General features: G+C 49.6%; 2 protein-coding genes across 2 annotated transcripts; both read right to left on the reverse strand.

Annotated features, from left to right (window-relative positions):
* Window positions 1-260: 260 nt before the first annotated feature.
* timm50 (translocase of inner mitochondrial membrane 50 homolog) lies at window positions 261-21,488 on the reverse strand (the record flags this gene model as incomplete). The annotated part of the gene is made up of 11 exons (XM_084448906.1): window positions 261-995; window positions 1,303-1,409; window positions 1,782-1,938; window positions 5,165-5,263; window positions 6,475-6,579; window positions 7,183-7,302; window positions 7,475-7,533; window positions 13,714-13,735; window positions 18,756-18,787; window positions 19,757-19,922; window positions 21,276-21,488. 11 exons carry the CDS (start codon window positions 21,486-21,488, stop codon window positions 897-899), a joined length of 1,179 nt encoding a protein of 392 aa, XP_084305032.1. The 3' UTR covers window positions 261-896.
* Window positions 21,489-22,707: 1,219 nt separating this feature from the next.
* LOC311329663 (ras-related protein ORAB-1) lies at window positions 22,708-24,121 on the reverse strand (the record flags this gene model as incomplete). The annotated part of the gene is made up of 5 exons (XM_084461556.1): window positions 22,708-22,929; window positions 23,151-23,282; window positions 23,438-23,533; window positions 23,667-23,762; window positions 24,011-24,121. 5 exons carry the CDS (start codon window positions 24,119-24,121, stop codon window positions 22,708-22,710), a joined length of 657 nt encoding a protein of 218 aa, XP_084317682.1.
* Between the last annotated feature and the right edge of the window lie 25 nt (window positions 24,122-24,146).

Below are 24,146 nucleotides of genomic sequence, written 5' to 3' on the forward strand. Positions count from 1 at the left end.
TAGTGAATGAACGGGTCACATCAACTGAATCTCACAGAACATTTAACAAGCACGTGTATTCATACCAGAGGATCCCAGGTCTCCAGAACAACCGCTGGCCACAGATCCCATGGTTCCCATTGGTTCAGCTGGCTGACAATGTCCCTCCCACTCCCTACTGCATTGGCTCCAGCCACAGTTTACACCCAGTCTCATTGGCCAAGCCCAGCACCCGTCAAAGCCATGACAGCTCTCACTGGTGGAGATGAGACTACCTCAGTTCCACGTGTCTCCAAGTGCAACACATTTTCAAATAGCAGTATAATTATTAATGTTCTAAATGCTTGTCAGCACAGTCTCAGATATACATTGGAACAAAAAAATAATAATAAAAAAAAATAAAAATAAAAATCAGGTGATTTGGAAACGGTTGCACACACAGCTGGTCCCAGTCCATCTCTGGGTGCAGAGCGCCAGATTCCAGTGCTGGAGTTTCAGATAGAGCACTGGTCTCAGGTCAGCCTCCGGACCATCTATGAGCTGCAGCTGATGACCGTCGATGAACGTCTCTTGACCAATCAGCACCATTTAGAATGTGTCAGGTGACAACATCGGACCAATAGAAGCAGATGAGGGGGGGAGGGGCATGCGCTGCCTTTGCCCTCTGCGCCTATAACCGAGGAACTGCCTCCTCATTGGTGCAGAGGTAACAAAGGTAACCAATCATCGCGCTCCGCTCCTCTTCACCCCCCACCCCGAGACATGGTTGTGGCAGTAAATTCCATCTGATTGGACGGTCTCTCCTCCTCTACCCCTCCATTCCACGCGTCCTGACAAGCCCGCCGGTCCTGCCCACCCGAGGGGGCCGGACGTGGTGGAGGGGTGGGCTCTGATTGGTGGGTGAGTGAGAGGGTCACTCACTGTTGTTTGGAACGCCAGAATCTTCCGGCAATGGAACCTAGAGAGATGCCCTGCTTCTTCTGCTGAGCCAGCTCCGCCAGCCTCTGCTCCTCCTCCTATACACACACACACACACACACACGCGCACACACACGCGCACACATACAGAGACACAGAGACACGTGCACACACACACAGGCAGGCAGACAGAGACACAAGACACACACAATCAGTCTTTCTGTAAGTATGATATCAAGAAACATACACATGCATACAAGGCACAAAGCATGATGTGAAAATTGTGTCAATTCAATTACCTTTTTTTTATTTCAGTATTATGTCACTAATACATTTGAGTATTGATTTGATGTGTATATGTCTATGTGTGAGTATGTGCAAGTGTGTGTGTGTACGTTCATGTACCTGTGCTAGCTGTGCTTGTCTGCGTTTGAAGGCCTCTATGGGGTCTTCTTCAAGGGCGTAGTTCTCTAGGACCCCTCGGACGTCATCCACCCCACTGAGGGCTATGGCTGGAGGGGGGGGGGGGGGGGGCAGGAACACGTTAGATGAGAAGTGTAGGTAAACAGAGGGGTATGTGAAGAGGCTCGTACAGTACACTGCTTTTCACACACACAACCATGCAATGCATAGACACACACACACACTCGCTGACACCTCATACATTGGTAGATACAGACACACACACAAAGAGAAGCACACAGACCAACTCTCTCTGCCACACACACGCGAGCGCACACACACACACTCTCTCGTCTTACTCTTGAGGTGGACAGTAACAGTAGGTTGTGAAGATGATTCTCACACATGCGCACACACACGCGCACACACACGCGCACACACACGCGCACACACACAGACACAGACACACACTCCGGTCTTACTCTTGAGAAAGGCAGCTAGGTCATAGAGGGTGCGGTCTTCGGAGTTGCCGTCCCACTTCCGGAGGGCCATGCCGTTGAAGGGCTGCAGGCTGAAGGCCTCCCTCTTACAGTCCACCACAATCACCTTGGATGTGTCCCTGTTCAGACACGACACATCCTGGACAGAGAGAGAGAGAGAGAGAGGAGAGAGAGAGAGGAGAGAGAGATGGAGAGAAGTGAGGGATGGAGAGATGGAGGGAAGAGAGAGATGGAGGGAAGAGAGAGATGGAGAGATGGAGGGAAGAGTGATGGAGAGAAGAGAGAGATGGAGGGAAGAGAGGAATGGAGAGAAGAGAGGGATGGAGAGATGGAGAGAAGAGGGAGATGGAGAGAAGAGAGAGCGATGGAGAGAAGAGGGAGAGGAGAGATTGAGAATAGAGTGAGAGGAGGGGGAAATAAGAGAGACAGAGAAGATGGAGAAAGAAAAGAGAAGAAAGGAGGAGAAAGGAGAGGAGAAAGAGCGAGGAGAGGGATGAGAAGGTGTATTGTTTATTGATACACATTTCTATCAGCTCCATTCTGCTCATAACCCCATCTGATGACCAGCATCCCTGAACAAATACAAGTGTTTGACCAACAGTCTCAACCCACACACGCGCGCTCGCGTACACGCGCACACACACACACACGCGCACGCACACACACGCACACACACGCACACACACGCACACACACACACACGTGCGCGAGCACACACATACTCACACGTGCGCGCACACACGCAGAGCAGCAGCAGTTCAGGAGGAGTCGTGGGGGAGGAGGGGGGTCCAGATGAGCCCAGTTCTAGGAACAACGCTGTGTCCCTCTCCATCTGCCCTTCTACCCCCACCACCCCCTCCACACACACACACACACACACACACACACACACACACACACACACACACACACACACACACACACACGCACACGCACACGCATGCACACAGACACACACACGCTCCAACTCCACTGAGACTGCACAGACCCCTCACCCACAGGCCAGCTGTGCCAGGGGAAAGTGTGTGCCTGTGTGTGTACCTGCTAAATGTGTGTAAGACAAATAATCCTGTGTGTGTGTGTGTGTGTGTGTGTGTGTGTGAGACGAGGGCGTGGTGCTCACAGCTCCAGTTACACAACCCGCCACACTCTGATCTCTGAAGGCAACAGGCAACAAGCTTGAGGAGGCGTGTCTCAGTCTCACACACACACACACACAAACACACACAAACCTGCCTTCTCTACTGCTGCTCCCCAGTGCCCACCGGTTTGGTGAAAGGTGAAATGTAATAGAGACAAGACTAACCGCTGCTCAAACAAAACCGTCTCTACAGATCATTAACCGGGCCGCGCTTCACCTCGACTAACGAGATAAAACCCAGGCTTCTGGAACTCTTCAGTTGGCAGTTGACCCCCCCGCCGCCCCCTGGTGCACCTGTGACAGAAGGTCATGCCCTCCACTAACTGTCCTGCCTTAGAAGATTCTGGAACCCCCCACTGCTCCCTCACGGTCGGTTAAGCCCAAAGTCCCACACTGGCACTCGTCACATCGACCGGCAGATTATATTGACAGATCACATCTGTGTCTCTGCATTGTTTGAAAACTTCTCCTGACAAAAACACCATCGAAATTCACCGGAGGACAGACAGACGCTACGCCCTCAGGGGACAGGGAGGGCTTTTCAGTCGTCCCTTTCTTTTTTCCCTCCCTCGCTCTCTATCTCTGTCCCTCTCCGCCTCCCTGGTGCTCTCCGGAGGGCCAGATGGAGGGTGAGGGGAGGGGAGAGGAGAGAGAGGGAGGAGAGCAGGAAAGAGGAGGCAAGGACACGGAGGCAGCTTACTGAAGACCATCTAAACACAGTGAAGCCATTTACAGTGAGGCGGTGTCGAGTTGCCTTTATAATAAATTAAACATGGCGGCGCGATGAATACACGTTTCAATAACGAGTGATAAACGTGGAAACGCCTGACCTACATGAATAATGAAGAGGGCAGCGTACGACCTCCCGCTCAAACCGTCCAGAGGGCTCAGCTCGGCCACTCTCACACCACAGGGGATTTAAGATCCTCACCGGTTTCCAAATCGCGCACATATGGAGAATCTTAACACGTTCTTCTCTGGAATCTCAAAGCACACACTAGATTTGGAAATAGCAGCTCGTCACACACTACGGGATATTATCAGGCCTGAGGGAGCGAGGAATTACTGTCGTCTCGCTTGTCATCTAAATATTAAACGTTATTATATTGATATTGTTATATTTATATATAAAACGGCCCCAATGGGTCTGTGAGCCGATCGGGAGGTTTAAGACTGGATCTGTAAACCCCTCACATTACAAGATCATCTGGGCTGAACATCGGTACCGATTTCTCCTCCGATTGTCAGGAGGGGTGAATCGGGGATAAATCGTCCCTATAGCGTGAGTTCGGTATGACAGCGATAACACGGCTTCAAGAATCATGTTTTATGATGAAGGAAACATAGTATTTAGTTAGTTAAGAAACACTAACTCACAGAGTGTGGCAGTCTCTCTCTCTCTCTCCCTCTCTCTCCCTCTCCAGCCACTTCTAACAAGTAGTTTAACACACTTCTTAACACTCCAGCTCTGTTTCAGACTGCCCCAGACTGCTGGGGGGAGGGGGGGGGGGGGAGGAGGCAGAAGGTTAATGAGGCCCGAGAGGGAGGGGGAGAAGCCTCTATTGTGGAGGCTGAGGAGGAGAGGGGAGGCGGGGGGCAGGAGGAGGGATGGGGAGGGAGGAGAGGAAAATCAATGGAGCAGCAGAAGGTGGCTGAGGAGGAGACACAGGGGGGTGTGGCAGCATTGTGGCGCCTGGGGGGGGGGGGGGGGGGGGGGCTGTGTGTGTGTGTGTGTGAGAGGGGGGGTCTGGAGGGGGACGGGGTGGAAAGGGAGCAGAGCAGCAGCATCAACTGAGCTGACTGGTACAGATGTGACCTCTCAGCCGTTAACCTGCACTCTCTCCTGGGTGGTTTGTTTGCCAAACGTTACATTACATCACAGTAATTTATCTAGACGCTTTTATCCAAAGTGACTTACAATAATTGCATTTAACGTAGGTAGTCCGTGTACTAATACTCGCCAGAACTCACAAGTGCACCTCCTTCCTAAACAAGTGACTAAGAGCATAATCTAGTGCTGAAGTCAAAGTGCCAGATCAGCAAAATATAAATACAATAGGTACCACACACACACACACACACACACACACACACACACACACACACACACACACACACACACACACACACACACACACACACACACACACACACACACTTCCTCTCTCAGCCCAAGCAGCCGGGTCACAGGCCAGGCGTGTGCCAGACAGGCGTGTGTGTTTACCTTGACGTGATGTCCCTCCATGTAGCGCGTGGCGTCACGGAACAGCCGGTACATGACGAACCCCTGGGGGTCGATGCTGTCAATCAGGGGGTAGGCCGTCTAGAGGAGCGCATACACACACGCGCACGCACACACACATGCACGCACGCACACGTCAGCGCCGGGTAGACTAGGGGTCTCGATTATAGAGAGAGATTCATAGTGTATAGTGTTAGTTCTGGGTTGGAGAAGGCAAGTGGGGAAATGATTACGCCTAAATAGATCTTTCTTCTCTTCCCTTAACTGTCAGTAGGTGAACGGGTCATGTCCTATCAAGCAGGCACACGTCCAGGTTAAAGACTGCAGGGTGCCTTCAGAGGACAGAGGTCAGTTAGACTGGGCAGAGTCGGGGCGTTGTGGCGATGCAGGCCTACGTGGTCCATCACTGACAATCTAGCACGCCGTAAACACTCATGGTAATGAGAGGGAAAACAAACAAACAAACAAAAGGTCTAAACAGCCAGCCAATCAGACCTAAGAGGGGCAGAGCTTATTTGCATATAAATGTGGGTCTGAATAAAGGGGTCCATGGATGCCCGCGGGGCGTCCGATTTGTGCCCGACTGCCGCTAGCGCACCGGAGGGCAATTAGGACCTACAACAGAACTAGGGGTGCTGCTACCGCTGCCAAAACACCACAACTTTAAACAAACACCACCACCACAACAATAACAACATTACCATGATGTTAAGGATGAAAGCCAGTGTGAATTATCCACATGTTAACGTCATCAGATCACAGCACCATAACAATGTGGATTCAGTAAGGGGCTTTTCTGCGGGGGAACCTGTCGGGTCTGTTTGGGGTTAGGCCTGGAGGGTGGGGGGGGGGAGCTGGGGTGGGGTGGCGACAGGTAGGTGTGTGTTGTTGTCATAACAAACAAGCGACACCTGGCAGTAAGGCCAGCTCTGATTGGTTGAGAGCAGGGAGGCAGGTGAGCGCCTCAGTCATGTGCGTGCACACACAAACACACACACAATCCATCCCCATATGTCCCATTACTCTATGTATGCGTTAACATATTGTGGCGTGTTGTAGTATGCGTTATAACAATTGCCTCGTAGTGTGCGTTATATCATGTGGCGTGTGATAATGTGAGTTATAACATGTTGAGGGGTGTCATAGTTTGAATTAAAACATGTTGTGGCGTGTCATAGTGTGGTTTAACATGTTGTGGCGTGTCATAGTGTGGTTTAACATGTTGTGGCGTGTCATAGTGTGGTTTAACATGTTGTGGCGTGTCGGTAGTGTGTGCTCGGTGTTCCACTCACCATGCCAGTCTCTGCAGTGAAGATGACGATCTCATACAGGGGAGCGAGCTGCTGGAACAGGTAGTCGATGCCCGGCCTCTTCTTAAAACGCCAGCCTGTCGCCAGCTGTGAACAAACACACACACACACAATCTCGGGTCAAGTACTTTGGTATGAATTTTAACACAAAACGCCAGCAGAGAAGACTAGGGGTGGTGATTTGTCTGGGGTGCAGTAAGTGAAAATAGTGCTTGTGTGTGTGTGTGTGTGTGTGTGTGTGTATATATACAGTATGTCAATTTAATTTTATTTATACAGCACCAGTCATACAAATCAATGTGTGTATACAGTCTACAGGTATCTTGTGTGAGTGTGTATACAATATACAGGTATTGTGTGTGTGTGTGTGTGTTCAGGGGGGGCGGGGCTGGGCTGGGCCAGGGGGGGTGGGGCGGGGCTGGGCCAGGGGGGGTTGGGCTGGGCCCCCCTGTATGGCTGCTGGTGCAGGTAGAGGGGGTCGTGAAAGGGGGGGGGGGTCCAGGTTTGGAGTGTGTGAGAGAGCAGGTGTCAGGTTACGGCCTTGGTCGCACCCCACCTGTCTACCGCACGTGCCACTCGCAAGCGCACCTGTCAGGGTGGAGGTGTGTGTGTGTGTGTGTGGAGGGGGGGTGAAAGGGGAAGCAGACAGATGGGGAAGCCAGGCGAGAGTGGGGGGGGGGGTGCACCCACCGACCACTCCGGGTGCAGTAGCACATCGGTGAGCTCCAGGACCAGGGTGTAGGGAGGCTGGTAGTAGGGCTCCTTCAGCGGGTCCGGCAGCAGCTTGGGACTCGTGGGCTCGATGATCATCTGGAGACGCACAGTTATGACATCATCAGCGCGGGACCGCAAAGAACACAAGGGAGTTAAAAAGGCGGCAAGTAAACCATTCACTTTTTAATGTTGGCAAGTAAAGGTGAATATTGAACTACAAAAAGAGTTCTCATTGAGCTTTAAACCAATCACACTATGTGCTCCATACCTGTCTGTAGTCCTTGAAGTACTTGGTGGTTCTTCTCATCTGTTGGACGACCGGAGGGTCTGGAGGACAGGGAGAAACAGAGGGGAAAGGTCAGCTTAGGTGTCTATAAAGGTGCCTGAGAAATCTAAGACCGTGCACCATTATGAGCAGCCAGAGCCCATGCCTACAGTATTCCAGTATCAGGAAGTAGTTGGTTAGCTGCTCAAACAGACAGACACAGACAGACAGAGACAGTGATGACAGCTCCTTAGACAGACAGAGTGATGACAGCTCCTCAGACAGACAGACAGACAGACAGACAGACAGTGGTGAGGTACTACAGGATGTCCACAGCTGTAGTCTTAATGAGCAATAAGGAACCACATCTCCCAGGAGACCGCAGCATCATTACAGCAGATAGGCATCTCAGCATGGCTATGGCAGATGGCATTTGTCCCCCAGCTAAAGCAAGCAGCTAAGGACTCTGGAGTAGGTACCCTACTGCATCTTCTGTCCCTGTGTGGACCCTGTGCAGAACCTGTGTGGACCGTGTGGAACCTGTGTGGAACCTGTGTGGACCGTGTGGAACCTGTGTGGACCGTGTGTGGAATTTGTTCAGTTATTAGGCGCTTGTTGGGAAGCTGCCCCCTTACATCACAGTGATGCTGGACTGGGACTTTGGTTGTTATTGAACTCATCAAATGACCAGCTTGTTCTTAAAGTCCCTCTTCAGAACACCTTAACGATTGATCTCCCATCCTATGGTCAGCTCCAGGCCCCCTCAGAGATCAATGTGTGTCTATTTTCTTTGGTTGATTTTATTTTGATTGTCGTGTTTTTTCGTTCTTATAACTATTATATTCTGACTGGTTTATTTATTGATTGCATATTTAATGTCTTTGTATGCTCTGCATCATTGAAAATTAGTCTCCCTCAATGGATTTCCAGAGTCTTAAATAAAGGTTTGAATGAATGAAAAAATTGAAGTATCAAAGCAGAACTGGTGTTTCCTGCCAACGACAACAGCAGGTCTGTGTGTATGTGTGTGTGTGCGCGCACGCACGTGGATGGTTCAAACAATCTGGTTAACCCCCCCCCTACAGCAGCCTGTATGTTATCACTCCAACGCGTTTGATTTGTCCTGGGGGGTAACAAGACACATGCACACACACTCACTCTTCCAGGGAGCGTGGGATAGTGACCGGCCCTGTTGACTAACCGCTCCCCTGGGACTGGAGAGCCACGCTTGGCTGGGGGTGGGCATCATACACTACCCCCCCCCATGGGAGGCAGGGGTGTGTGTGTGTGTGTGTGTGTGTACCTGTTTGTGTCTGTGCCTCTGTGAGAGCGTGTGCGTGTGGATCGGAAGGATCAAGGCTTTTATCATGCTAATAACAGCAGTGGGGGCTGGAGGTGGAGAGATAGATGGATGAATGGAAGGACGGGTGGATAGAGGTGGTGACAGAAGATGACAGGAGAAGGATGGAGGGGAGGAGATGAATATTTGTCAGCTAAGCCTGAGACAACATCCAGGAGAGAGAGAGAGAGAGAGAGAGAGAGAGAGAGAGAGAGAGAGAGAGAGGCTACCACAAGCTCAAACTGTAGCCCAAGACAATACTGTAGTCCATTTCTTCTGTACGAGAGAGAGAGAGAGAGAGAAAGACAGAGAGAGAGAGGAGGCTACCTACTACACTACCCACTGTAGCCCAAGACAACCCTGTAGTCCATCTAGCCTGGGTAGGGTCAGGAGTGACCAGATGCCCAGCCGGCCTGCTAGAGCCCCTCTGGAGGAGCCCGCTGCTCGTGTCCCGAAGCCGTGTTCTCTGACCAAAGGCCTGACGCCGACTGTGAAAGGAGGACCATTACACACGGTGAAAGGATGAAAGGAGTGGAGGAAGAAAGAGAAGAATGGAGGAGGCTCTTGGCAGCTCTGGCGCTAACCTTGTTAACCTTGTTTGTCTGTGTAACAGGGAGGAAGGCGACTGTAGCCTGCTGCTACACCCTCTGGAAGGAGGGAGGGAGAGAGGGAGGGAGGGAGAGATGGAAGGCGAATAGAGAGCGAGAAAACGGATGGAGGGAAAGGGGGAGAGTGAGGGAGGAATGGAGAGAGTACAGGACAGAGGGAGGGAGGGAGGGAGAGGTAGATCGATAGCCCGGGCCTCCTGTCCTAACAAAGCGCGTCTTTAATCCTTCTCTAGGGGTGGCATATGCTCCGCTGGTTTGCCAAAGGCCATTATTACTCTATTGCCTTTCTTCTTTCTTCTACCTCTCTCTCTATCTCTCGCTCTCTCTCTCTGGTGGGGCCCGTGCTTTTCTTCTGTCGTCCCCTCTGCCCGCGCTGTCAATCGCTTCTTTCTTGGGCCGTGACAAACGGTCGCCCCCCTCTCTTTGGGGGGGCTGTTAGAGGGTCTCTCTCGGCAGGGTCAGGGACAGGGATGGGGGACCTGGGAGGCAGGGTTAGGGACAGGGAGGGACAGGGTCAGGGACAGGAATGGGGGGACCTGGGAGGCAGGGTTAGGGACAGGGAGGGACAGGGTCAGGGACAGGAATGGGGGGACCTGGGAGGCAGGGTTAGGGACAGGGAGGGACAGGGTTAGGGACAGGAATGGGGGGACCTGGGAGGCAGGGTTAGGGACAGGGAGGGACAGGGTTAGGGACAGGAATGGGGGGACCTGGGAGGCAGGGTTAGGGACAGGGAGGGACAGGGTTAGGGACAGGAATGGGGGGACCTGGGAGGCAGGGTTAGGGACAGGGAGGGACAGGGATGAGGGACCTGGGAGGCAGGCTGTCCGCTGTGTGTACACTGGGCCTGGGAGGGGGAGGGGGGGATTGTTTTGTACGGAGGATCGCTGGTCTCTCTCTTTCTCTCAGCACCGTCATCCCGACGTACTTCTGTCCGCTGCTGGCTACGCTGCGAACACGCTCACCGCCTGCCCCTGTCTGACGCTCCCCACAGACGGAGGATGCCCACAGAAGGAGGCGCATTGTTCCAGCTGAGCTCCAAAAACGCCTCATCAGCCCCATCACCAAGCCCAGCGACACCCAAGTGGTATCAGGTGTCGGTGCCGCAATCAGACTGAGCACGCCCCCGTTGGGAGGGGAGGGGGGGGGAGGAGTGTTACACAGGAAACAGGATGTGGCGGTCTGTGTCAGGGTTCATCACTGCTGTCGTCAGCCTCTCTGGGGACATCGCTGTGACTTCACCACGCCAACCACCTCGGCGTCCCACGCTCCTATGCATCACGCCGCTACTATCAATCTAAGCCCCCCCCCCCCCTAAACCCCTCAGCTGCTACCCTACCCCCCCCCCCCCCCCTCCCCTCAGACACACACACACACACACACGGCCGTGAATACCATCACTTGGCATGGCAACGTGGGTCACGCCTGCTAACAGACCGGACCACCACGCCAGGGTCCCCGAGGGACCATCCGCCACCCTCCCTCCCGTACATCACTCCGCCCGCCTTCTGCCTCCCTGGAGGGAGGGAGCGCGTGGTGGAGGGGGGGGGGGGGCTGGATAGCAGCCTCCATGTCCCCTCGGGGACACTGAACCCCCCCCCCCCTGCAATGGCCCCTCAGGTCATCATTGGCCTTTATTAGGAGATGAAACGCCCAGGATGGTGATGAGGCTAGGCTACGCTAGCTAGGCTATCAAGCCATCCAACCATCCATCCATTCATCAGGGCAGCAGGTCATAGGATGGGGGTTGGGGGGGAGTCACAGAATGCCCCCCTCAATGGATGATGAAGCTGGGTTAAGCTTTCCATTTATCCATCGGCACAGTGGGTCATAGCAGCAGTGTTAGCTTTAGCGTTAGCGCCCAGAGGTCCTGAGGTGAGCAAAGAAAACAGACTCAGGACGAGAGACGGAAGGAAAGAGATGTAAAGACAAACGAGAGAGAGAGAGAGAGAGAGAGAAACGAGAGAGAGAGAGAGAGAGACAGAGAGAGCAAGACACAAAGGGAGATACATGGACAGAGGTTGCATGAGGGAGAGATAGAAATAGGGTACCTTGGGGAGGGAGAGAGGGAGATAGAGACAGACAGAGAGCGATAGGGCACCTCGGGGAGTGTGATATTAACCGAGTCATTGCTGGACGATCCGGGTGATTGTAATTGGTTTGAGTGGAGTCCCCCCTCCTCGTCTGCTCTATCAGAGACAACATCAGCCCAGCCGGATGCTTAGGGACGCAGCTGTCACCTGGATTAGCATAGCTCCGAGGCCGAGGGGAGGGCACCCCCCCCCCGCCACCCACCCAGGACTACGCTCACGTTAGGAGTAGGGGGGGCAACACGGTCCCTCTCAGCTCACATAGCTGGAGGCAGAGTGACGGTGAAGAGGGAGAAGCCCTTCATAACGCCATAAGAACATGGCACAGGTGTGCAACACAACCATACAGGAAACTGAAACGGCACATGTGTGTGTGTGTGTATATGTATGTGTGAGTATATGTGTGTGAGAGTGTCAGTGAGTGAGTGTGTATATGTGTGTATGTATATGTGCGTGCGTGCGTGTGTGTGAATGAGTGAGTGAGTGAGTGAGTGTGTGTATGTGTGAGTGAGTGAGTATGTGTGTGTGTGTGTTATGTCCGTGTCTTAATGAGGCCCTTTCAGTCAGTTGTCAGGAGGCGGTTAGAGAGGATGACTGATGTCTGGGGGGCATATGGAGGGTGGTGCCAGACTGGGGGTAACAGAGTGCCATTCACACTCTCAATAGGGGCGGTTGGCATTGCCCCGGTGTGGGGGCGCTTGCAAGGTGGCATCCCTCTAGGATCGATCAATCATTAAGAAGGACCCCCCCCCCCCACGACAAAGACACACATGCTCAGACAGGAATAGAGGCGCCTCATCTGGCCACAGAGAATGAGGGGGCTGGAAGAGGGTGTGTGTGTGTGTGTGTGTAGGTGTGTGTGTGTGTGTGTGTGTGCGTGTACGGGTGTGTGTGTAAGGGTGTGTGTGTGTATGGGTCCAAAATTAGGGATAGACCGATTATCGGCCTGGCCAATATTATCGGCCGAAATTCTGTATTTCTGGCATCTGTTTTTTTAATTTTTTTAATCCAACTGCCGATAAAGTTTATGAATTTAAAAATGTGCTACTTTGGCTGTGATGCGGCCGACTCTGTCTGTATTCACCCCTCTGTGCTCCCGCCTACAGCCCTGTGTGACCAGCACAGGACACATCTCTAGTCTAAACAGCTCTATCTGACCAGCACAGGACACATCTCTAATCTAAACAGCTATATCTGACCAGCACAGCTACACCTCTATAGTCTAATGGGCTTTTCAACAAAGTTGTGTTGGAGTTTGTGTTGTTCTAAAATTTGACACAATTTTAATTTTCACGGCAAATGTATATCGGTTACAAATATTGGTTATCGGTCTCCTTGATTAATAATAATCTGTATCAGTAGCTGCCCTGAAAAAGCGCATACACACACACTCACTCACGCACGCGCGCGCACACACACATACTCACGCACGCGCGCGCACACACACGACTATCAGTGTTTACACTTGAAAGTAACCAATGAACAACCTGTGGGTTTGGAGATGTGTTCTCCAGCTGGTCTGTGTAGTAAAGCCCATCTGGCTCTAGCCTGTTATCTCCTGTTCATCTGGCCTACCAGTTCACAGCCCAGGTCACAGTTTCAACACATTTAATACCAAACCTCTAACTGTGGAAGCCCACGAACCAGGTTTACTGCACAGGTGAGCCAAACGCACAAGGAGGGGGTCAGAGGGAGAGACGGAGGGAGTGATGGAGAGAGAGAGAGATGGAGAGAGCGATGGGGAGAGAGAGAGAGAGAGAGATGGGGAGAGAGAGAGAGAGAGAGAGAGAGGTAACCAGTGAGACCCTCATCTTATTGGATTACAGAATGCATGACCTTGTTTACAAGATTCAACTTGGCTACAACTCCACAAGACCTTGGTGATGAAAAATGCCAATAAAAAAACCTTTCTCCCCTTGGGGTGTCAACGAGTGGTGAGATGATGTCTTCATTTTGTAGACTTCAAGTCATTGCAACAATATTGACATCAGAAGCAACTATGTATTTTAACTTTTTGAACAAAACACTATTCTGTGAATATGTCAAACACAGACCTTATTTTCGGCATTTTTCACAAATCCCGTTCATTTTTCCCACAGGAATTTTGGACTACACCCCACAGTGGTGGAAATGCAAACTTTTCAGCCTAAAAAGTGACGTCAGAGTTCGACCTCACCACTCCTCCCACAGGTATTCACAGTGACTCACCGTTGTCAAACTCATCTGGTATCTGTTGGCAGAGCAGAGGAGAAACAGAGTTGGACAACGCCTGACAGTTGTAACAAACACAGGCGGGTCAATAAATAAATCAGTCATTCCTGTTGATATCCCAAACATACTGATCTTATGATCTACACCATGCAAGGTTAGGCTAGTATAGTGTGTGTGTGTGTGTGTGTGTTTTGGGGGGGGGGATTGTAATCGTTTTGATGTTCAAAACGACGGTGTCAAACTAAAACTGTGTTTGTGTTTACATCCAAACAACTCTCAACAGAGAAGGAGTGATGAGACAGATTATCCTGTTTGAATCAAATAAAAACATGGCTGTCTAGAGAAGCACAGGCTCCCAACCACACACCCTTCTGGGTCTGTCAGGTTCCACACCGAATCCTTTTCAGGTAGGAGTTTCACTACTCCACTCCCGGGATCAATAAACTTACTACCTACCTACTCCCCCTGCTGGTCACATGTGTGATGCATTGGTACCGTATGAGTGCCAATAAAAGCAGTGTTGATTGTTCCAGACCAGAGATTACTGGGTAGGGCAGTGAGGGAAAGGTGAGAGAGCAACTTCAGCTGGGAACTGGTACTAATATACATAGTCCACCATCTAGTGGCCACGTATGGTAATAACCACGTTTTCCCCCTCCATTTAGAGGTATTGGGGGTTTCAATACTTTCACCTACCAAACCATGTTAGCTAAGCAATCAAGGGAGGGGAGGAAGAGACATTCTCTTCCTGTCATTGGTAGCCAGCTTTGGTGCAGGGTCATTAGTCTCATCTATGTCCTATTGAAAGCAAGGAGACGTTAGATGATCTCATTTAAGAGATAAGCTCTGGTTTAAAAAATGAGTTGGAGGTCAAATACTTGAGTGTCATCTTGTCTTAATGCCTGTGGTTCTATGGCGATACCATAGGCAGAGTCAAATTAGTCTGCAGACAGTTGCCAGGTCAGTTCTAGTCTCGTGAGGGGGAAAAAATTCTGTACATCTTCAAAATCTTAAAACTAATCATAATCATCTTGGCCAGCGCTAAGCTTCTTTTCCCAACGGCACCACAAAATAGTGTCAGGGGATTGAATCTGATTGGTGCCGCTGGAATTGAACGGTGTCAATGAGGCTCATCTCCAAAAACGACATCCGTTGAACCAGACTAGATCAGCTCACCAGACACGTTACACTTTGCACACTCACTGTATTTACGCTGACAGCACTCCGTTTTGAATATTATTATTATTTTATTTTTGCATTCGTACTTTGTACTGCTCATTTGCACTGTCCACCTCGTCCCTGCTGCACCCTGTCCAATGTTGTCTCCATGTTATGCACCGTTGACCGAAACAAATTCCTAGTTTGTTCTAAAACTACATGGCGATAAACATTTCTGATTCTGATTCTAACTAATGTGAGCAAATATGCCTATTCAATAGTAAAATGCCAACGGGACACTGTGACGCTGCCGTCACTTAAATGGCATCGACTGCTGACCAGACACTACCAGCGCTCTATTCAAATCTCAACACGAGACAAGACAAATAAAGAGCTGATTAGATCATATTCCTAACATAGCCTAGCATTCTACTGTTCCGTAGTCCCACAGTAGAATCCCCCTGTCTGACTGGCACACTCCCATCACAGTCCTTTGAAGGAAGGACAGGAAGGATGTTCCCAGAACAAAAAGACCTTTGTGTGCCTTCGCTGTAACCTGGTTCTCGCGAGGGTCTCTTCTCACACAAAAGGGTGATTGAGGCCCATTACAGGGCGGACTGGATCTCCAGAAGAGGGAGAGGTGTGTGAGGGCTCATTTAGGGGTAATTGACACTCCGTTATCGGGCTGGGGGTGGGTGGGCTGGGGACCAGGGGAGAGACTTATTCCCGAACTATGCTGGGAGAGCGAGGTCTCATGGGAAACCACACCTACACATGCACACGCAACCACACACACACACACACACACACACACAAAGCTCTCAACACACAAGTTGTGTGATCATCATCTGCACTCACTGCCCTGAGTAACTGAAACGATTCGCTGTGACAAGTTAGTTCCCAGGAGAAAGACAAAGCATTGGCTACTCCTGGACGGACAAACAAATTAGAAATGGTGCTCGGAGAGCACAGACCTCCGCCCACGAATGCATTTCGGGGCTCTGCCTGAGAGCAAGATGCGTTTGGTATTACTGCATTTGTTAGGTCAAGAGCATTATACCAGTCTGAACCCTGTGTCTCTGTGACCTTCTCTTGTCGAGATATGGGAGTGATTTTTCACTCCTGAGTCCAAGTCCAAAATGGAGGTACATGGGCGGCTGTGTTTAGATGGCTCTGTGGCGTCGGGTCACAGCCGGTGGGGGGCGGTTCAGTGCACTCCGGGTTCTCCCCCCGCACACCCCAGTCCAAACCCTGTTTCTCTAGAGCCCCCACACAGCGAGCTGGCTTCGCTCCAAGTTTTGTTTTAATTTGTGGATCCACCCAGTGATCCACTCCAAAATGTAATGGGTACTAATGTCCTTTCAGACTCATGAAAATTAGACTGGTAGTTTTTGCACAATCCTGCTAAAGAACCAACCAACACGCCACCGAAAACATGACCCCTCGCCCTGCCCTGTCGCGGGAACGGAGGTAAAAACGACCAAAAACGGCACGATCTCATAGACTGGGTACAGAATCTCGGAAGGGAGAATCTCAATTCAGATAAAAGACTGCGGAATGACAGCGCAGGGACCTCCATCAGCGGACGGGAGGCTTGGTGTTCGGGGTGAGACGTGGCTGGGAGGGACAGACGCGCAGTGGAGAGGAAGCCCCAGACATGAGAACAGGATCCTCCTCCTCCTCTCAGTCACACCGTCCGCCCCTCCATCCTGCCCCCGGCGCAGGGAGACCAGCCTGGCACACTCCCATCACACCTGCCGTGGCCTGCTCACTTTGAAGTGGCCGAGAGGTGAGATAAGTGTGCACTTTGAAGCGCAAAATGCCTTCCTGGCACACGCCACAGCAGACTAAGTGTGCCCTTTGAAAATGAGCGCAAGAGGATGTGGACCTCGGGTGAGAGAAGTGTGCTCTGGGAAGTAGCCGATCTTCCCAGACTCACGGCTCTCACCTGGGCTCAAGGCCACATGTCGCAATCACCTGACAAGTATGCACTTTGAGGTAGGGAGTGAACAGCAGGGACTGAAGGTGAGAGAAGTGTGCACTCTGAAGTAGCCTCCCCACCCGCCTCCCCCAGAAGTGTGCCCTGAGAAAGAGGAGCACAGAAGGACTCGAGGTGAGAGAAGTGTGCTCTTTGAAGCTGTTTAGGAGGTGAGTAGACAGGAAAGCCATCACTGGGAGCAGACATAGAGACAGTTTCCCAGACACAGCTAAAGCATTGGCTTGGATTAACATCAACTTCAATTATCTGAACTTTCCAAATAGAATTGTTACACTAGATTAGACCTAATTAGTCCAACTGAGACCCAAATGCAGTCCTTGGCCTATAGAGACCTCTACCAAACACTAGCATAGAGAGCTGTAGTTTTACCCGTTTTAATTACATATTTTCATTTTTTATTCTCATTTTAAATGTTTTACTGTTTCTTATTTTCTATTGTCTTTTATCATATATGATCCATCCCATTTTCTTTTTTTTCCATTTTCTTTGTACCAACGACTAATAAACAATGTTTTCATTTATTCTGTAAAGCACCGTGTGCTACATTTGCTTGTATGAACATGTGCTATATAAATACAATTGACATTGACTCTACAAAACAGAGAGCTCTACCAAAGTGGCCAAAAGGTCTCTGTGGCTTTACACTGCAGCAGGCCTTTAGTTTCATTCATAATCATAGAAACAATCAAAGTCTCCTGATATCGGCCGTTGGGACAGCTGGACCTGAACCAGGAAGTCCCGGCACTGAGAACATGGTCCAGTTCCTCCTCTCATACTCACACCTTCCCTCCCTCCTGTCATCCTGTCATCACTACAGCTCCAACAATCACAGTCCAGAGATGTGGAATTGTCCACTAGCTGGCACACTCCATTCACACCTGCCGCACAAGGGGTGCAATTAGTAGGAAGCAGGAAGTGAACAACTGGGAGGTGACAGAAGTGTGTACTTTGAAGTATGCACGTTCCCGTGGTAACTCCTCTCACCTTCGCACAAGCCCAGTCTCAGGCTCAGGGAGGAGTGAGGAGTGTGCCCTTTGAAGACACAAAGGGATGAAGGTGAGAGAAACATGCACTTTGAAGTACATGTCTTCCCAGACTATCACCTTCTACAGGACCTCTGGCACAGGCCTCACAGAAGTGTTCCCTTTGAAAGAACAGGGGGATGTCTATTCCAGGTGAGAGAAGTGTGCTCTTTGATGGGCCCCATCATCCCACACACACACCTTCTGGGCCCCTGACTGACAGACACAGAAGGCTGACAAGTGTCCTACGTCACAAGCTATATTCAGATTTTTGTCATGTGTAAAAGTACAGTGTACAGTGTACAATATACAGTGAAATGTTGCTGCCGGCTCTGTGATATACCGTATATATTTTTTAGAGCACATGGGTAATGAGCATAAGATCCCACCTATTCATTGAAATTGCTCATTTGCTTCAACACATGGTGAGGTTTACTAGTGCAGGCGCACGCGCGTTGTAATGGCATCTACTGTAGGTAATCTAGTATCCTAGTAATGCTCAAAATCTGTCTTTGTGTGGATCAAAATATAATACAATTCATTATTCACTTTTCACCACTTCTGACTTTTCTCTTAAAGGGAGACCTTTATAAGTAATAAACATTTGTCAGATTTTCTGTTGCATTTTGTGTGAGGTTCACCCCTTTTTTCTCACAAAATGCCTGCAATAAAGACAGAAGTGAACCACTTAGACAGAATATCTCACCTAGTATGTGAGAAGTGTGCCATTTTAGAGAAGATCTCACCTAGTATGTGAGAGAAGTGTGCCACATGCCTTCACAGTCACCTGCCAAGTGTGTCTCACACTAAAATCAGGCACCTAGATATGTCATAAGTTTCATGTTTCAATTAAAACATACCTTGTTTCCTTGTTCGTCCACTGAATTGCTACCTGTAGAGAGAGAAAGAGATTTAATTGTGTTGTACGCAACATTATAATTTGTTGTGATACGAGTCTGTCCATCAATGCATCAATCAATATGCAAATTCCTAAAAATGGTCTAGTCCATTTGTAATAGCCTTAACTCTATTCTTATATAAAAATGAAAAAGTTATTTTTACCAGAGCAATCCTATCGATCAATTTTTACCAGAGCAATTCTATCGATCAATCAAGCCAACGCAGATAATCCCAATAGATAATCCCAATAAAAAAACTGTACATCTTCATTCAGATTAAAATCCACAAAAAGCGATATTCCACAGAGTGAAGAGAAGGTGAGCCTGTCCCTGACTCCAGTCTGTCCTTGGCTAGTGCTGCTGGTTGAGTGTTAGTCCTTGACGGGCTTGTTATCCAGGAGATGATGACATCTCCCAGCTCCCCCCTAGTGGGTGGTCCTGTTCCTCCAGTACAACACGCCCCTGGCCAATCCTGAGCTGCCCTGACCAGACCTGCTCTAGTCCAATAGGAGCAGGGTCACACAAGTCCCTGATCATGTTTTTTTTTTTTTTTTTAACTGAACAGACTATTAACAGTCTAAAGGCTCATCGTCTGTCAACTCCCTGTACTTACAATGACTGATCTGGTATTTTTTTTATAGTTTAGTTTAACACAGCATTAGGAAAAAGAGAGAGACAGTAAAGGCAGAGTGACGAAGAGACCAGAAAGGGTAAAACAGAGATTACATTTCAGCCATTTAGCAGACGCTTTTATCCAAATCGACTTACAACTATGAGCTAGTCAATCACTTAATCACTTGTCAAATGGCCCGGCCCGGTCTCAAACTAGAGGCCTTTCGGTCACTGGCGGTCAGACGCTCTAACCACTGGAACACCTAACCCATCGCCCCGAGACCAGAAGACTGCCCACCGAGATCAGCAGAAGGAGGACCAGAGAGGGGGAACGAACCGCTGGGACTCACCAAATATGTAGACCATGCCTACGGCTCCACCTACACCCATGAGGCCGGCCAGCCGTAGAACCATCTTCTTGGCGTACGCCGTGTTCTCCTTCTGCTTCTTATCTTCTCCCTGGTCCTGTCGCTGCTCGCCTCCCCCCTCGCCTTCCCCCTCTGGAGGTGGCTGAGCCTACGCACACGCACGCGCGCGCGCACACGCGCGCACACACACACACACACACACACACACACACACACACACACACACACACACACACACAGGGGTGAAAATTAACTTTTTGGCTCATGGTGAGTCACCTGCTAAGGGGACTGTAGATGAAAAAATCTACCGGCCAAGTATTTTTTATTTTTTTTCAGATAGCCTTCCGAAATATAGTCGCCAATTGGACATTTTACCTGCATTTGGCCGGTGGTAGGTGTTGATTTTCAGCCCTGCACACACATATATATGGGATGACGTGACCATACTGTACTAGCTACACGCCAGACTCGTTTCTACAGTAGCTGCTGTGGGGTTACACTCTCCAGAACAAGCCGGCCCACGAGGGGTACATAGGAAATAGGTCAACTGATTAGGACCCGACAATATCAAGTGGTAGTGATTCATTCATCTTACAATGTATCACACAGGTGTGGTGGACAGGTGAGATCTGAATAAAGCTGCGCTGGCTCCGCTCTCACATGTCCCTCCCAGGGAAGCTGGTGAGAAACTGTAGGATTTTATCAGCAAACCAAAATAGCACAAGTGAAGGAACGCACTAGGGGCAGGGAGAGGGGCTTTCTCTGACCTTCAGGAGAAAAACATCCTTGGCTAAACCTCTCTCTTAGCGAACTACTACTGTACATGTAAATGACTGAACACTAGCTAGAAGCATGTTTTCCGGGTAATAATATCAATAATCGACTAAGTAGAGTTAGCAAATGAAACGGCAACAGATGAGTGTGGTAACATTGTTGGTGAACTGGGCCTGTATGGTGATTTTGCTAGCACTACCTCCCAGGCTGGTTGGACTGCTTGATTTTACTCCTTCTAATTTTACTAACCAACATTAACTTTGCTCACCGCGATACATCCAGTTTTGGTAGTCGGCAAGCGTTATTACACAAGGACACCACAAACACAAATGTCACACTTTAATGCTAGGTATATATCCGTCTAGCTAATGATTTAGAAAGCCAACTTGGCTAGCTAATTGAAAATTATCCCATGTTGACCATGTATGCATCACTGACATCTTGGAACATGCTAGCTAGGTACAGCTAGCTAATCGAAGCTCATTCACTGACCAATACAGGGCGGCACAGGGTCTCACATGACAGATCGATTATCTGATGACAGTCAACGTTAAACCTTCGAAATGAATGAATGGCATATCTATGTCTTTTTCCAAAATACAACCAGCTTCGTCTATACATAGTCTAGCTATTAGTACATTTCTGGCGACCAGCGCAGCGAGGTTAGCTAAAATATTCTGGGAATGTCCCACACAGCAAGCTGGCTAAGTTAGCCTGACTGACACACCTGGCCCTTCTTCTGTTGCTGCTGGAGCCTCTCTTGCAAAATCGCCTGGGCGAGGCCGCCTGTGGCGCTCCCTTCCCCCGCCGGCCGCTCCGTGGACAGCACCCGAATCAGGTCGGCAACGGCGGTAGTCAAACCTCCTTGTACTCCGTTCCTTAAGCTGAGGAGGCCCCTGCTCGCCCGGACACACATGGGGAACATAGATGTCGCCGACATCTTGAATGGGTCTGTGCCGGGCACACGTAACGCGAGTGAAAAGGACAAATGCGTCTGATTGGCTCGTGTTACCTTGAGCGACGGACGAATACGCGAATAGAAATCATGAAAGGCCACGTGGAAGAAAGTAGGGCGGTCCTTTGAGCACTAGCTCCAATGAGAGCGAAGATTGTCTTGACCTTCGAATTCAACCCAAAATGTCCATCATAACTAGTGGCAATGCCCTAAGTATAAGTTCTATGACATGGTATCTAAAGACATAACAGAAACATAATCAACATAACGTGTCTTCCCAAAGTTTATTAAATTCTCATCCTCCTCAACCCACCTAAAGGCACATGTAAGAATGGGTATTCATGTCCAATTTACGTACTACTGATTTAGCCTTCCAATACATTCTGATCTTATGTTTTAGTAGGCTGTCAGCAACAACTGGAATCTATCAAACTAACTTGAGTAAACTGTGCTCTGATGTTATTCATAACGCATAGCTGCATTACTGAAAGATGGCCACACGATGGCATACAAGGCCATGAATAGTGGAGAGGCCTGCTCGCGGTGTTTCAAGTACAGTACATACTGTCCTGTGGCCGCAGTGCGTCCAGAGAGAGCAGACTGTGGTGTCACAAACATGTCCGATAATCATAAAATGTTCTCTAGTGCATCATACCATTTATTGATAATTACACAACAAACATTGTTAAAACGCATTGAACACAAAATAAAACCCATTTTAATTGTACTTCCATAAAACATATGGGGACAAATGTTAGGTATAACAAGTATTCATAACTGTGTCTGCACCAGAAAAAAACAGCATGGGTCAGGGTTCTCCACCTGAAAGTAAACAATAAGAAACTGCCCTTGACATCTTCACATGCAGATACCATTTGATTTCTGTAATAGCCTACATCTGCAGTACATAGGTTACATTCTTCAAAGTGGATGGATTGAGCTGCAATTTCTAATAAGTCCATGTCTCAGTTCTTTACCCCTCGGTCCAGAGCTTGCTCTCTCACCTCCTACCCCTTAGCCTACAGTTACAGCAGTAGCATGATGTTTGTTATGTTGGTTAGAGTGAATTCTTCATCATATTTCTTACACTTTTTTCCCCCCCCAATACTTCCAGATTTTCCATCCCATGAGTGGACCTTCACAAACACACATTTGGGGTAGAGCGATAGAGAGCAGGGAGACTCGAGAGACTAGTATGGCATTATTAGCAACAGTTGTTAGCCTCCTGTGCAGAGGGCTTTTCTCCTCCAGGCCACAGGGGGGCGCTGTTGATCTTGGAGCTAGCTTTGACCGCCTCACTATGGACACCCTCGCTGCCCAGGCGCTTCTGGATCTCTGAGGCCATCGTGAGGAAGGCCGTCTCTACGTTGTCTGCATTCTTAGCACTGGTCTCTAGGAATGGGATCTTGATGGACGTAGCAAACTCCTGTTGATAGATAATCACAACCGAGAGAGAGAGAGAGAGAGAGAGAGAGAGAGAGGGAGAATATTACATGGTTATTATTACAGGTGTATTACATGTTCATTAGGCTATACAGCACTAAAGGATGTTGGTCACTTAAGTGTTTCATGCCAGGAGGGAGGGAGGGAGGGAAGGAGAGAAGGGTGACAAACACATACACAGACACACGCACTCACGCACAGTACCTGAGCAGTAGCGCAGTCCACCACCTTTTTGGAGGCTAGGTCGCACTTGTTCCCCACAAGCAGCTTGGAGACGTTCTCACAGGCGTAGCGGTCGATTTCCTCCAGCCACTGTTTGACGTTGTTGAACGACTCCTGGGGACAGGGACAGTGGAGGTAGGCAGGTGTCCCGTCCTAAAATGGCCACTGAGCCCAACACTCTCTACGCATTAGAGGACATATGACGGGCCTACGGGTTATGTAGGGTTTAGTAGAGGATGTTCCTGAACAGAGCCATAGGAGTGTCCTACCTGATCGGTGACATCATAGACAATGATGATGCCGTGGGCTCCTCTATAGTAGCTGGATGTGATGGTGCGGAACCTCTCCTGGCCAGCTGTGTCCCACTGGGGAAACAGACAAGCAAGCAATGGTTCAGGAAGAGGAGACTCCTCACTGATCATCTCTGGCTAAACAGATTAGAGATGGTTTTATGGATGTTTTCACTGATTACACCTGAAGTCTGTCTTGTTTACTCACAATCTGTAGTTTGACTGTCTTCCCCGCCATTTCTATGGTTCTGATCTTAAAGTCCACCCCAATGGTGCTGATGTAGCTCTCCGTGTACGTGTCATCCTGAGAGAGAAACACTCACATCACTCGGCTGGTCTGCTCTTTTCCAAGTCCTATGCATCGTTGTTAATCACACATTTTTATAGTAGATTACACAATAACTGCCATCAAGGAGAAGTATTCCCTGTTATAAATCCAGTTTGGGCTGTAATTTTTCAACTAAGGAAAATGCTTTGAAATGCTTGAGACTCATCACTACTGTGGACCAGGACAACTACCAGGATAGTGTGTTAGTCTTGTCAAATACATACCGCGAACCGCAAGAGCAGACAGGACTTGCCAACCCCAGAGTCACCAATCAGAAGGAGCTTGAACAGGTAGTCACTACAGGGAGACAGAACAGCACTGTAATTAGACGGCATCATGACAAAGACACATCAGTGGTAT

This window comes from Borostomias antarcticus, assembly GCF_949987555.1.
Source record: "Borostomias antarcticus genome assembly, chromosome: 1".
In the NCBI taxonomy this organism is placed as follows: Eukaryota; Metazoa; Chordata; class Actinopteri; order Stomiiformes; family Stomiidae; genus Borostomias; species Borostomias antarcticus.